The 16,339-nt window shown below is 41.7% G+C and overlaps 1 protein-coding gene and 1 long non-coding RNA gene across 2 annotated transcripts; one reads left to right on the plus strand and one right to left on the minus strand.

Moving 5' to 3' along the window:
• The first annotated feature begins 279 nt into the window (after positions 1 to 279).
• On the plus strand, positions 280 to 7,044 carry btbd3b (BTB (POZ) domain containing 3b). Its single transcript, XM_056436343.1, has 4 exons — positions 280 to 1,091; positions 2,078 to 2,168; positions 3,954 to 4,072; positions 4,724 to 7,044. Exons 1-4 carry the CDS (start codon positions 784 to 786, stop codon positions 5,754 to 5,756), a joined length of 1,551 nt encoding a protein of 516 aa, XP_056292318.1. The 5' UTR covers positions 280 to 783; the 3' UTR covers positions 5,757 to 7,044.
• A 7,397-nt stretch (positions 7,045 to 14,441) lies between these two features.
• On the minus strand, positions 14,442 to 16,339 carry LOC130206759 (uncharacterized). Its single transcript, XR_008834173.1, has 3 exons — positions 16,152 to 16,339; positions 15,200 to 15,271; positions 14,442 to 14,482 (listed from the first exon to the last, which is right to left on the minus strand). It is a non-coding gene; the product is annotated as an uncharacterized LOC130206759 (long non-coding RNA).

A 16,339-nucleotide genomic window follows, 5' to 3' on the forward strand; every position in this document is an offset into this window, starting at 1 on the left:
ATCATTCCGATGAGGCATGGCTGTCACTTTAATTGAGACGTTGACTATTGCATATATGAGTCCGTGCTGCACTAGGCTGCATTAGCCAATCATAAATGATGTGCGCTACCATTGGCTGAGCTTCGAAGAGAGCCGTGCACTGTGCTGTTGGGAGTGGGGATCGGAGGGGGGGGCTCTCCATCTCCTCTGCGCTCCCCCATTCAACCTCCGTAGTCAGCAGAACGAGTGGCTGAGCGGAGCTGCACAGCATCCACGGCTACAGCATCCTGCAGAGGACTCCCTGAAGGAGAGAGAGGAGCAAAGAGAGAAAAGGGTAGATCCACAGATGAGGAGAGTCTGAAAGAAGAAGAGACGCACAGATGGAGTAAGAGTGGGAAATGAAAGGAATTGAGTAAACACCGCTGCCTGCCTGAGGACCACTGCAGCTGTACTAAATCTGGGGCTGTCAGGCCAGCCCTCAGCGAAGCAGTGAGTGAGGCAAGGGTGCAGAGGAGAAAAATAAGTGATTTAAAGAGCTGATCTCATCACTCTGGACAAACAGGGATGGGAACCGCAAGAGCCTTTCAGTCAGCAGATCAAACTTCACGCAGGAAAAGTGCCTTCGGATCACCATTCTCTTCAGAGGAGTGAAAAAACAGGAGCGAAAAAGAGAGTTGTCCTTCGCTACACTATTGAGTACAGCTCAAGTCTCTGCTGTCCCCCTTGGACCTCCCTCACACCTGCCTGGTCCCGGTGAATGTCTTCTCTGCATGCAATCCCGCTGCTCGGCAGTTGAACACACTCATGGTTGATGCCAAGGGAAGGAACATGAAATGTCTGACTTTCTTCTTAATGCTTCCTGAGTCAGTGAAAAGCAAGTCAAGTAAGAGCGCCAAGAAAGGGAATGCCAGCGGCAGCTCTAAGCTGCCCCCTGTCTGTTATGAGATAATCACTCTGAGCAGCAAGAAGAAGAAGATGGAAGCGGATATTTTTCCCAGCAAAAAGCCGGCGTCCACCAACACAGTGCAACAGTACCAGCAGCAGAACCTCAACAACAACAACACCATACAGAACTGTAACTGGCAAGGACTCTACTCCACTATCAGAGAAAGGTAAGTACAGCCAGCAAGCCTCTTCCCGGCTCATGACTCACTACAGTTTCCATCAACAGCACATTTAGGGCAGAGAAATCTCACATTTGAACTAAAGATTTCTCATGAACTACAACAGATAAAAGGTTCCTCTGTGTTTGAAGTTTTCTGAATAGAACCTCCATTAAATAAAGCTGTACCTCAAAATAATTGTACGGTAATTCTTATTGTATACTTTATACTATAGACTGTGTGTGTGTGTGTGTGTGTGTGTGTGTGTGTGTGTGTGTCCGCCTACGTGTGGGTGTTCCCCTGCCCTGCCTTACTCTGCTGGGGGGTATCTCTGTTTACGCCCCCTCCTGCTCCTGCAGACTGTGCCGCTCGGACATAACAGAGGGCGGACAGGCCCCGGGCGTTTGATATCCACAACAGGCAGAGGCTGCGCTGTACTAAAAGCTAAATATTTACCTTGGCCCATCAGTAAAAGACCCCAGCTGTCCTGAGAAAAATTTGCGCTTTCCGACCTGTCTTTGTTGTTGCTCCAGAGTTCATGGGGCTGTTTACCCACCCCGGTGACATGTTCCACTATTCAATAATATATGAACGCAGCTTTATTGTTGGTCCCGTTCTTTCACAGTGGGAATTTTCCATTCAGTTCATTGTCTTGTTTGTCTATTTTTATGTAGAGTTTAAGGGCATTGTAATGAGACTTTAGAATCAATTCATTGACTTTAGTCTTGCCTGAAGCAGTTGGAATACTTTATACAATGATACAACTCTTGTTTTAAGGGTGGCAAAAAATGTTGCCTGAACTTCTGCCAAAGTCTAATGGGTATATGTTTTATCAGTCACATAAAATACATATAAATTAGTTTATGTGCATTCATTTCACCATATCTCAGAGTTGTGCATTTTCTCCTCTTATCTTCTCTATTAAAAATAAAAAGTATCGGGTAGAATATGTCCAATTAATTTTCTCTGTTTTTTCTGCTTCCTTCCCTTTCCAGAAATTCCGTAATGTTCAACAATGAGCTGATGGCAGATGTTCACTTTGTGGTGGGTCAGCCTGGAAGGACCCAGCGGCTGCCGGGACACAGAGTAAGAATTTCATCATCCAGTAAAGTCTCGGTAGCAGTGGAGGAAATTAGCAAACAGGCAATCAGCGCAGTGTTCTTCATCTCATATCAGCATAAGAATGATCTTCCACGTTGGCAGCAGTAATGGAAGTTCAATCCTTTGTGCTCCACGCTCACTTCCGCACCATGTGTCTTTTCTAGACATTCCTCAATTATTTATGTAAATGAGGCAGACGGGGAGAAGCAGGAAGGAATCTCCTCTTCAGCAGTCATCTCCTAGAGATGGAGTGCCTTTGTCTCCGCTTTAGCACAGCTTTTCAGATACAGGGTGTAAAATTAATCAACTTTTCATAAAACACACCCAACAACACACAGTGACAGTGATAAGGCATAGAGTCATTTGCATTCACTCTGCTTCTCACTTCGTAGAAATGCATGTGTACTCGTTTACTTGATTAGCTTTTAAATTCTGTAGTGGAAGTACAACCAGTGCACTATAAGTAGCCCATATTCTCATAAATAGGCCCATGATCACTTTATGCCAGTTGTAACATGGTTCTTTGGTAAGTCCATCATATTGCTCATTTTTCCTAAAGTGTTCACATACAGAAAATGAATGAGGTTCATGGTTGCCTTGACCACGTGCCTCGTCTGAAAGCACATCATTCGCTCCACTCAACTATTTGAATATGATTATAACGTTCACGTTAAATCCGATCGGCTATCTATTCCACATCCACCCTCTCAAATGAACACTGCATGGGTCATCTTTTTGTTCTTTATATGAGGCCCACATGTATAATCTATGATTGGAAGCTGCAGTGCACTTCCTCTGTGCCTTTATAGAAAGCAGTTATGGAAGGACATTGAGAATGACTTAACTGCACTTGATGCTGAGACATTATACCAATGGGGTATAATGACGTTCACCACAGAAATCTTTATTTTGTCCATTTGGCAGGAACTCAGATATGTCTTATGATTTAATTTATAAAGTTATATCCTTATAGGATACAACCAGCAGCTAAAAGCAGGAATTTATGTGAATATCTGTAAAATACAATTGGTCAAGAGGTGGCACTAATCTTAGTCTAATATGTAGTATGTATATTCTCGTCTACATGAATTTCAGTGTGTAACAACAAAAGCATTGTTTATCAAAAACCTATATTTTTAAGGTTCACTGAAATTTTAAGTATGACGAGTGTAGGAGTGTCTTTTTTGAGAAAATATATTTCACCCACTCACACACCAACACATACTTGTGCAGCCCACAATCACACACAGCACAGACATGCATGCACGAATACATGAATGTACTTGAGTAAAATAAGAATTCATAGTCTCGTATACAGTGCTTTTCACTGAAATTATTAGCAGCATTGTGTTGCATCTGATTTCATCATGAGTTCAAACAAGTTTTTAATTTCAGTTAATTGAACTTTTGCTGCACTCGGTTCGGTTGTATTCAGATTTCCTGTTTTTTCGATCTTGATCATTAGAAATCTGTCTCTCTGTCCTCAGGGGAAATAGTAACTGTGAATCTACTGCTTATTATGTGAGAAACTCTACAGGTTTAGTCTCCCCACTGATTGGAATGAGGCATTTCTCAATATCCATGAAGACATTTGTGTATTTATGTAAAGAGTAACATGTGAACTAATTGGTTTTAGTACAATTCACATTTCTCCTCTTACCGGATGTCACTGCAGGTCATGTGGTTTCCAGTAAAATCAGAGATGAACTGCGGCATGTTTTCATCTCTCTTTTCACTCTGTCATTTGGTTTTCTCTTATTCTTCCAACAGTATGTTTTGGCTGTGGGCAGCTCAGTGTTCCACGCCATGTTTTATGGTGAACTGGCTGAGAACAATGATGAAATCCATATTCCAGATGTGGAACCAGCAGCATTTCTGGCAATGCTGAAGTAAGGATTCTCCTCTGTTTTACCTCTGTGTGTCCTATAACGTCCTTATTACACAATTAGTGTCATCGTTATGTATACCTGCTATTTCAATTTGATGTTGATGGGGAAAAGAAACAAGGTTTAATGAAACTAGTTTACGCCGATCTCTGGCACATCTTGGACGGACCTGTTTTTCACTTTCCCTGACAAACATCTTACATTCATTTATTCCTTCTTGTTCTAAAATCTATATCTGTCTATTTTTATTTGATTCATTTTCTTCTTTCTATTTCTCACACTTAATCACATCCTCCACCTTGCTTTTCCTCCATCATGTTCATGTGTGTCCTCGCCTTGCATGCAGGTAGGTGGTGAGGATGTAGGAGGAATACTGTTTTGTTGGCCCGCTTGATTAGTTTGCACAATGATTTCACTCTGTTTAGAATCTCATATCATTGTTTTCCAATATGGATATGAACAGAGACTGCCATGCTATTGCTTACAATACTGTAATATGAGTCCGCTGTATCCATACATTCAACATAATACATCAAATTAATTTTTTTGTGAAATGAATTGTTCTTAACAAACCATATGATATTGCATGTTCTTTATTTGGTCTTTAATCTGATGTCTATAAAGCTGAGGAAGTCACATTTTTTATGTCAACAGGTACATCTACTGTGACGAGATTGACCTGAGTGCTGACACAGTGTTGGCCACTCTTTATGCTGCCAAGAAGTACATTGTCCCTCATCTGGCACGTGCATGTGTCAACTTCCTGGAAACCAGCCTGAGTGCCAAGAATGCCTGTGTGTTACTCTCACAGAGCTGCCTGTTTGAGGAGCCAGAGCTGACACAGCGCTGTTGGGAGGTGATTGATGCCCAGGCAGAGCTGGCGTTATGCTCGGAGGGCTTCTGCGACATCGACACCCAGACCCTGGAGAGTATCCTACAGCGAGAGACACTTAATGCTAAAGAGATAGTGGTATTTGAAGCGGCGCTCAGCTGGGCTGAGGCTGAGTGCCAGAGACAAGACATCACCTTGTCGACGGACAACAGGCGTAAGGTTTTGGGCAAGGCCATGTACCTGATACGTATTCCTACGATGGCTCTCGATGATTTTGCCAACGGAGCGGCCCAGTCGGGCGTGTTGACGCTTAACGAGACCAATGACATCTTCCTGTGGTACACAGCAGCCAAGAAGCCTGAGATGCAGTTTGTCAGTATGCCTAGGAAGGGCCTGACACCCCAGCGCTGCCACAGATTCCAGTCATGTGCATACCGAAGTAATCAGTGGCGCTATCGGGGCCGCTGTGACAGCATACAGTTTGCAGTGGATAAAAGAGTTTTCATCGCAGGGTTTGGACTGTATGGATCTAGCTGTGGCTCAGCAGAGTACAGTGCCAAGATTGAGTTGAAACGTCAAGGAGTACTGCTGGGACAACAGCTCAGCAAATACTTCTCTGATGGTTCCAGCAACACTTTCCCAGTATGTTTTGAGTATCCAGTACAGATCGAGCCTGACACCTTCTACACTGCAAGTGTGATTCTGGATGGGAATGAGCTCAGCTACTTTGGACAGGAAGGGATGACAGAGGTGCAGTGTGGGAAAGTGACATTTCAGTTCCAGTGCTCCTCGGATAGCACTAACGGCACTGGGGTGCAGGGGGGACAGATTCCGGAGCTCATCTTTTATGCTTGACAACCCCTGCTCGACTGACTTTCAGTGCATTTAAGAACATTAGAAAAGTATCACTTTGTGCATAGTGTCACTTTCTGGTATTTATTTTGGTCACAATTGTGCAACGACTACAAATCACTTTTAGACCTGTGATATGGTCTTGTGTGGTTTTGATTTCAGTAAATGGTCCACTTGAGTAGGATCAGATAAATGTCTCAAGATGTTGGATTGTCCACATACGGGGATGAACAAAAGACTTCACAGATTAGAAATATCTTGCACTAGATGTGCAGGTATGTATGCATATATGTAAATTATGAAATGTATATGATGCCACAATTGTGGCCAACACAGGTCACAAAGATTTCTCATATGATGAGTATGCTACAGTATGTTTATTATTTCTATGCTTGCATAGAATGCACATACAGTATATAGCAGCAATATTTCATATTCTTCAATGAGCGTTTCATGCCATGACTCAGTCTGGACCATCACCATTACAAAAGAAATGAACAAAGGCTGTATGATACTCAATACCCGACAAAGGCATATGTATTGGAGTAGTTTCAATTGAATTTGCAGCTTTTTGATACTTTGAATCTAGTAACGGGGCACTTAGAAAGGGTTTCAGGGGTCTTAGATTAGGTAGCAGAAACACATAACCCAAACAGCAGCTGGAGCATGTTGAACTACACTCATCTCACTCCACTGAGGTTTCATTTAGATCAGTGTCATTATGTTTACAGTGAAAATCTACTTAAAGTGATCACCATTCACCATTCCATTGCAGAGTGAATGGTTTCTTTGGTGTAATATGTCTGCATTGCAGTACTTGCAGCATGGGCAAAACAGTTCCAATTCAGCTTACACGTGTACGACTAATCGTTGGGACGCCTTCGTTTTGTTTACAGCAAAAAGAGCCACGATTGAATCTGAGTTAGAAACCCTTTACCTGATGGACATTTACTTCTCTTTGTTAACTCTGAACTGCTGAGCACTCCCTCGCAATGTGATCCCATACAGTATCTATATTTGCATACTGTATATGCTACAGAAGTACACTGATGTTAGTTTGTAAAAAAAAATCTATATATTTTGCTTTACTCACTCTTTTAAAGGAGGCATAATCTTTTGATTTTCTGTGCTATGGATATTTTTTTCTGGTGTGGGATGAAAATCCATAAGCTTGTCTGCTGATGACAATAGATGGGCAAACTGGTGTTCGCGTCCTGTGTATACATGCTACATTGCCGGGAGACCAAGGAATGTGTATGATTGTTGATTCAAATAAACAAAACAAGTGGTACATATTTGTCGTTCATCCTATCTGTAAAAAATGTTAACGCCACATACTTTGTCTGACATTAGCAGATGGGGACAGATGATGCCCTTCAGCCCTGCAATGACTTACAATGTCAATGAGGGCTGTCTGTTGATTGATCATCCCTGTCTTCATGCCACTTGTACATCCTGCTTGTTGACATCATACCTCCCCTTATACATTTTAAAACTCTCCGTTTTGATGATTGACTTTTGCAAAGCTTGGAAGACATTGACGTCATGGCAAACTCTCTAAATACTTCAATTATTTACAGACTGCAGTCATAACGTATGGCTTCTTGGCATGGTCGCCACATGTTTCAAATGATAGTGAGAATATTGTATTATAAACTTGACTACTTAAAACATCTCACATGTTTGATTACTAGCATACCACATTCTTTGACCCATGCTCGATCTTGGTGTGTCTGTCTGCTGATAAAAACAAGGCCGGCAAGTCACAGAAGAGGATTTCTACTCCTCTCATAGCTTTGAAACACTCGGTGGTGGTTCACTTGTGTTGGAAATTAAGTGAAAAATTGTAATCACAGATTCAATTGCTCAAGCACTGACAAAACAATAGATTAATTCAGACACTTTATGGATTTGAGTTTACTGATAAAGTACGCTGCAAAACTCCAAAATAAGTTGAGTTATTTACTGAATCTCGAGATGAATCCTAGCTCTTTGTGAACTGGTAATCACTCAGGGGAGCTTATGGCAGGTACTTGATTACCTAGACACTCAATAACACTGAGACGAAGTTTGACATCGCCAAAGAGCATGAAGCCCTTGATGAATTGAACTCAATATGTTGGGCGACCTGGTGCTTCAGTGCGATTTGCTCATGATTGTGGCGCTAATGTTGTAAGCAACATCATAAATTGCATCGGAGGCGGCGGGGGAATAGAATGTGCCAAGAGTCTGAAGCAGGCTTTCAACAGACACTGAGAGACACAAATATTATCTTTTTGCAAACGTAACCGGTCTATGGCGACAAAATTACAATTCAGCAGTGGTGTATAAACTACCCAAAAGGAATACTTGAGTAAAAGTAAAGATACCGTACTCGAAAATGACTCCTGAAAAAGTAAAAGTCACCTATGAGAATAATACTTGAGTAAAAATCTTAAAGTATCTGATGTGTTTATTTTAACACCAAAATTATGCAAATATACCTTTTGGTTACAGAGATACACACTTTTTAGGGTCTGCAATTAAATTAAGTTTATTAAATAATGATTGTTTTTAAAGGGTGAAGTAATTGAAAGTAAAAGTACAAGTAAATTCTGTTAATAAAAAAGCAACGGGTCAGCATTTTGCAAATTCTTAAGTTTATATTTTTAAGTGCTTTGGTCACCATGACCAAGGACAAGGAATAGTTGAAAATGATTGGCGTGGCTGTGATCCAACAATGTTCAACATAATATGTTGTACATAAGTGTACTTCTGCTCAAGCTGAATCTGCAATTGGGCGACTGCTACCATCATAACTGATGGTTGAATGCACTTATTGAATGCACTTATTGTAAGTCGCTTTGGATAAAAGCGTCTGCTAAATGACATGTAATAATAATAATAATAATAACTCCATCTGATCATCCACAAAATGACTTAAATATCAAAACATTATCAATGCTAAAGCAGCAACGAAAGTAACAACCCAGTCATTACTTAAAACTGAAAACTGTCCTTTTCATTTTCAAAACAACCTTTTGGGCTGAAGACTAGTCCTGCGATGCTAAATAGCCTTTCACAGGCCGCTGAGGCAGGTAGAGGTGTGTTCAGCTTCACTGGCAGTTACACTGCACAGTTTACGCACAGACAAATCAACAATCTCACAACTGTCGACACTTCCTCAGCTCACTAACTATATAGCCGTCTGTCTACACACTAATGATCTCATTTGAGTTACGGTAGCTAGCGAACATTAGCCTAAAATGCAATTAAATTCTACATGGCTACAAATCAAATGCATGATTAGGCATCTAATTATAGTTAGTTTGTCAGTTAAGGAAAACATACAAGAAACACTGTCGTACTGGTGGGGAAGTCAGTGTGGGGGTGTGACAATATTGTTATCCAAATGCTAAAGTAAACTCACATTTACAGTGCTAACATCATGTTTGATTTTACCACTGAAGTTTTGTTGATGTATATGTGGTGAGGCCTTAAGGGAGGGGGGAATGAGAGAGACCAACAACACCACCTGGGGCCTTGCACCCAAGAAATAAAAGTTTACAACTCAAATATATAAATTAATTTTAAGGACACAAGATTCGTTTTTACCGTTATTAGGCCAGAGACGTGTTTTAGTAGAATTAAAACAGAAGTTTATTACACAGATTTAAAGTAACATTATGTAACAATTTTACCTTAAAATAACAGCTTGAAAAAAATTGTGCCGATACAATGACTTTTAATATGGCGATTTGCGTCTCCGCCATTGCCATCGGGGGTCTGTGGGGAAATAACTCCGCTATGTAAGATTCTGGAGCCGCCCGCTCCGGGGCGGATGTACTTCGACCTGCTTTCCGGCAGTGATTACGCAATGTCATATCGTGCCACTCCACGCTCGCAGCTACAGTATAAGGGTAGCTTTTTTTATGGAGCTTTTTGGTGTTGTCAACAATATTGTATTCGATCACACGTACTCCACATTCAAACATTTAGAAAACAACGTATATAGGCTGAAAACGCGATCGGTATTTCATCTAAACTAAATGTTGTCATTCTTTTGGTTATGTTGTAACAATTCGCCCTTAGCAACTCAATCAAGGGGAAAAGGTACAATACGCTAAAAAAAAGGGAATGGGCGGATCTGCGAATTCTGGTGTTAACTCTCTCTGCTCAAATGGTCGTAAAAGAAAAACACACAGTCGATATGCGGAAACCCAAATGATATTATATTAAATCAAATTCAATGCATCGGCAAGCCCCCAAAATGAACACATACACTACAAACAATCAAACCCACTCAAAACGAAGTATAATCCCCGGATCCCGACAGTCCCAAAGTCTTTGCAGTCCCCCCAAACAAAAGTAAATGACTGCATGCGCACACCCCCCCCCCCTCCCCCCAAAAGCCGGCAAACAGCTGACCGACCAGGCGGAAACGTGGCGAGGCGCCGCGTTCAATCCCCGCGCTACTTCACCCTAGTCCGGTAGGTGCTGGGCCCAGTTCACAGTGTTCCAGCACAGTCTTCGTATTAGTGATCCCGCCCGTTAGTATAAATCCAAAATAGAAACAGTCGCCGGATTGCTTCTACCGGGCTGCATCTATCGTAACTGGGTATATTTACGACACTGAAGTAAACGTTAAATACCTCAAAAACTGAAGGGGGCGCTAAAAGGGAAAAACTACATAATGGGGCTTTAAGAAAACAATCAAAAGCCAAAAACATGCAAAAACAATCAACTGTAATCAAACCATAAAAAAACAAGTAAAATAGTAACAGCAAAAACAAGTCAAATAGTGGCAGCAAAAACAAGTCAAATAGTAGCAACAAAACAAGTGTGGCAAAAACAGCAGCAGGCAAACCTATGAATGGTAAACAGAGATTAAAGGTACCTCCATCCTGCAAAATAATACAAAGAGTGTGACTAAAGAATGTTTGGCGCTCACCAAGAGCAAGGACAGGCCTAAAGGGAGTGAGGCAATGGCAACAGGTAACTGATATACTGCCGCTGAGTGGGGCAGAGCTAGCCTAATGGCTGCATTCAAAATCCTACCCTTCCTTCTCTCTGTGGAGCGTTCCCCACTACATATAATTCAGATATATAATTCAGAGCGAAGAGGAAGATGACATAAAATATTCATCATTAATCGGAAATGTGACTGGGAATTTTGGACGAAACATAGACAAGCTTTGGAATGAACATCCAGTTCAGTTAGGGACGGAAAAAGGGAGAACAGAGCTGTTGGATACTTACACACAGGCACGTGCACAGATAGACCCCTAGTGGTGCTCAAGCACCAGCCCTTTTGCCCTGGATGAGAAAAGTGCCCTTTTTGCTGGAGACACTTTTTTTTCATTCATCAGTATTTAAAGAATAAAAGTTACTCTCTGTCATCAAGTTCCCCCAAATGTGTATGATGTCTGTCGGGGCCCTCCCTCCTCCACTTAGATCGCAGTAAACGCAAGAAAAAACAACACTTGTAATAACTATACTTACTAATTGAGAATGAGGTCATGCCAGGAAATATCAGACTTCCATGAAAACGTTATAATGCCTCAGTCTGATATTTCACGGCATGACCTCACTCTGGGTTAGTAAGTAGTTATTGCAAGTGTTGTTTTTTCTTGCATTTACTCTTTTCATCCGAGCGGTCGAGGTTAGTAAGTCGTTTATTATATGGCATTTTTTCGCTCCTCATGTTTTGTAAATAAAAACAAATTGTAATATGTCATTTTGTTCAGCTCTCATGTCTTCTCAAGACACGATGTGTTTCAGGTGTTTCCTAGCAACCAATTACTTAACTTCAAGTTACAGTGATCAATAGAAAAATCATTTTGCCGATGGGTGCCCTTTTGGGGAGGTTTGAGCACCTGCCCCCCAAAATATCTGTGCATGTGCCTGTATATATATATATAGATATATATATGTATATATATATATATGTATATTTATAAATATATATATATACATAGGCACGTGCACAGGTAGAGCCCTCGTGGTGCTCAAGCACGTGCCCCTTTGCCCTATATGAGAAAAGTGCCCTTTCTGTATTCATGTCAAATACACATTATTGTGGTCGTCATGCTCCGGTTTATTTTTTCTGTTTTTTAGATGTGAGACGGGAGTTGTTCTTCCAGAAAGCCCGTCGGCCCAAAGATGAACGTTACGATTAAAGTCTCCGTTTGATTCACTCTACAGGTTGGAACCGACATGCTACGTTCAACGAGTCCAGAAGGCCGAGCCCTGTGTCCGGCTGCTGGGAGGCGAGGAGCTTCCAGACGGACTCTTCGGGAGCTGGTGGACGAGATGCCGGCTCATGTCTCCTGTCCTCAGACTCCAGAGGACGTCCATTCATGCTGCCGAGGTCCAGCGGTTGTGGAGACGTCCTCCTCCATGTTGTCTGTTCATTGGTTTTGTTTCAATGTTCTCCATCCAGTTAGGAGTTTGGTATAAAAGCATCATTTCATATACTGCCGGGTTCTGTTACTTCCTCTCCTATTTTCTATTTTTGTCAATGAAAATCTTGTAAATAGAAATGATGCATTGCTTTAGTTGGATTATTTAGAGTGAAGATATATGTTGGTATTTGTTACTGATGGTTGCCAACTGACATGACACGTTTTGCCATGTCGGATTTTTTGTACGATAAAATATCTGTGGTCATTTAAGCTGTTTGGCAAAACACAAAACAAAAATATAATCGTCTAATCGTTTATCCGTTATGAAGATGAAAAATGAGCACTGGCGTAAACTAACAATATATTAGACATTAATTATTAAGAATCAACACAATAAGTAAATATAAAAACTATAACATTGTAGTGCATAAGTCTCAACCATTAAAGTTGATTTATAACCCAATATGAACATCATAACAGTGTTTGCTGACCCAGTAGTTTGGAATAAAAAGACATATTTAGATGTTGCTGTACATGAATTTATTAAAATCAGGAGATAATCTAAATACTGTACACAGTTAACATGAACGTACAGTATTCCATGTGACAAATGCAAGAATTATTAAGTCTCGTTCAGGCTGAAGCGTCCGTCTTCTTCACAGCTGCTTCCTGTGTGGGCGGGGCGGGCGGTGTCAGGGGGCTGGGTGGACGGGGGGGGGTCCTGATTGACTTGTGTAGTGGTCTGCTGAGGGTGACGGGTTGGTTGATGTCCACCTTCAGCTGGGAGAGACAGAGGAGTCCTGCCCTGTGAGACACAAACACCAGACATGAATACGTTTGAACTGAACTACACAACCTTTACATTATTGTGTTGGATCTGGCCTCCAGTGATGGGATCGTATTACTGATACTTCTGTAGTCTGAGTGAGGGATTACTTACTCACGCCCACTGAAAGAAAGACAACCGCCGCTCTTCATCTGGTCCTGTCGTCCTTCATCCTTCTCATGTGGTCCTCCCTCGTCATCTTCTTCGTCGTCGTTAAGGAGATCCTGGTAGACTCTTCTGTGTCACAGCAATCGATACCTAAATAAAAAAGTATAACCACGCCAACCAGCCTTCCCCTGCCAGGCACGAGGGAAGGCTGGTTGGAACTTTATCAGTCCTGTCGGGCAGTCGGGCGAGTCCTCTTCCTGGTCCTCCTGGTGGACTCTTCTGGTTTCTGGGGGGCTGGGGCCAGAGCTGCTTCAAGACGTTCCACAGCTAAAGAGAGGGTGAGAGGACAGGAATACCAAAGGACAGATACGGGAGAACATTCCTGCCAACTGCTATAAGACTTTATAATAAATCACCTCTGACCATATCCTCCTTAAATTGATCAATAACCCTTTCACTGTATTTACACTCTGTAGACTTTGCATTTTCTTTATCATCTAATTTTCTTAAATTGAATTTTTCCTGCTCTGCTATTTTATTGTATATATTGTGTGTTTACTCTGTAACCTTGCTTCTATAACCAAATTTCCCCCTGTGGATGAATAAAGTATCTGTTCATCGCTCTATCTATCCGTCCATCTGTCTGTCGCTCTATCTCTCTATCTATCCATCTATCTATCTATTGCAAAGGATGTTTTCACATACAAGGAATGTGTCATGGCGGGTGGTGCAACATTAGACAATAACAATCAACAATCAACAAAGTGCAAGAATTGTAACATTACATTTACAGTAGAATATAAAATAAAGTGCACATACAAACCAATAACAGTACTTTAAACAGTGTAGTATAAGTTTTAAGGGACAAGTGTATCACTAACCTGATAACTTACCTGCGGGCCAGTCTCTCGCGGAGTTGGGCGATCTGGCGGAGCTGGCGGAATCGGAGTCGGATGTCTGGGTGTCGGAGTCGGCGCCGGAGCACGTCTGGTGGTAAAAGGGCCAAGACACGCAACAAAGACACACGCACATTAAGCCTAATGTCCGCAATGATATCTTCCTCGACTAACCTGATGGCCGTAGGGGGGCCAGGAGCTCCATCGTAGTCTCCGCCAGCTGAAGGGAAACATTTAAGGATTCTTCATTAAATAAAATAGTTCTGGATTACATTGAGCAATAATAGATTCAGATTCCAGCTGCTAATCTATCAGTTAGCAGGTCAATATACAACTGTTTAGACTCGTGAGCCACACCTTCCAGACTAAACAATGTTTCATATCTTCTCACTTTCCCCCTATATAAACCTTTAATTGTGCATTGCTCTGATTTCTTACCTCCGTAGTCGATTCCGATGGCTGCCGCCGGGAGGCTGGGCGGCGGCGGCGGCGGTGGAGCTCCAACGAAGTCGCCAGCTGCAGGGAAACATTCAAACAGGATACTTCATTCAATAAAATAGTTCTGGATTACATTGAGCAAGAATAGATTCAGATTCCAGCTGCTAATCTATCAGTTAACAGGTCAATATAAAACTGTTAAGACTTGTGAGCCACACCTTCCAGACTAAACAATGTTTCATATCTTCTCACTTTCCCCTTTATAAACCTTGAATTGTGCGACAGGAGGGTTAATTGTTAAAGAAATAGTTCATGGGATAGTATTAAGTAAAAGGGGCAGATGTTTGTTGAATAAGTGACGTTTCAGTCAAACAGTCAAAACAAACCAACTCATTCTCACAATCAGATGCGCCTCTAACACACCTGGTGCGATGACGTCACACTGACGCATGATTCTATTTCAGTATTAAGAATATCTTTTTTCAGAAATGTCAAGGTAAAATCTGTCATATTTGATAGCCTCTAAATAAAATAACACTGTTTTAAATCCCCTACACTAATAGTTAACACATACCACAGATATCCAGCGACTTTTAAGACATTCCGGTCCTCAAATAATCATTTTACATGGAGAAACCTCCACCACATCTGTATTTTTCAAACAGGCCCCTTGACATTGTGAACTGTTCAACTATAAACTCAAAAGGTTTCACTGATTTCTCAACTGAGAACGTTTTAAATGGTTTTAAGGTAAGAATCAATAACAACAATGCTAAATATAAATATAAAACGTACCTCCCCGCAGCGCGTACGGGTGGTCCTCCATTCTCCGGCTTCTCGGAGGTCCGCGGAAGAGGAAGTCAGAAACTAGAACGAGATTCAAGGATAACTTTCAGCTAGCGGTCAACAGCTCGAGGAGTTAGACTCACAGCTCCGGTCAACCAGAGGGTTCAAGCTCAAACGTTTTGGACCGATAGCTCTGAGTTAAGGGCCCCAAAAACAGGTCCATGCGAACTTTATGGTATACGGCTACAGATCTCACTCATTATTCTCCACTTCACGAGGTGCATCTCAGAGCGCGAGGACGAGATGCTGGAGGCAGCGCGCGCTCGTGCACTCCCATCAGTTAACTCGACTTAACAAAGCACTGCGACAACGAGCACAGAGCATTTTAATGTTAAATAAATCACTTTAATATGATAAAGTAAAAGGAGCAGACGTGTGTACAATAAGGCCCGTTTCAACGGTCACAACAGAGCAGCTCCGGGTCACGCGCAGCTCAGGTCAAGTGACTAGGAGCATACGAACGCCCGCGCGTTTCATATGGTTACCATGGTGCCGAGTTTATGCATTTATGAATTCTATAAAAATGGTTCAGGCGCCATCTTTTTTCTGTAATTTCAAAGTTACATTTCGACGTTTTGATGCCTTAAAACAAAAATAAAAGGGGTTTCGAGGAGTTGCACTAATTGTCAACACATTCCGCACATCTCTTGACATTTTCAAGACATTCTGCAGCTCAAATTCAATTCAATTCAATTTCATGAGCAGGAAATCTCATTTTACACGACGAATCATCGACTGAATGTCACTTTTCACAAAATATGTTTTCCCAAAATTTTCTGTCAACATTCTCAACGTTAAAACTCAAAAGGTTTCACTGATTTCTAAACTGAGAACACTTTTATGGATTTAAGGGGATACGTTAATAATAAAAATGCTAAATTAAATGTAGAAATGGTCTTACCTTATAGTCCAAATCACAGCCCGGTCGCTTCAGCAGGGGCTCGTCCTCGGTTCTCGGTCATCGGAGGGCCTTCCTCGGGGTCTCAGGTCTCTCGTAGTCCGGATCTCGTGTAGTTCTGTTCGCCAACAAGTTTTGTTTCCAACAAAAAGTCTTAAGCAGTGCAAAAGTCTCAGAGTTTCCTTCACAGG

Source organism: Pseudoliparis swirei, chromosome 17 (genome assembly GCF_029220125.1).
Source record: "Pseudoliparis swirei isolate HS2019 ecotype Mariana Trench chromosome 17, NWPU_hadal_v1, whole genome shotgun sequence".
In the NCBI taxonomy this organism is placed as follows: Eukaryota; Metazoa; Chordata; class Actinopteri; order Perciformes; family Liparidae; genus Pseudoliparis; species Pseudoliparis swirei.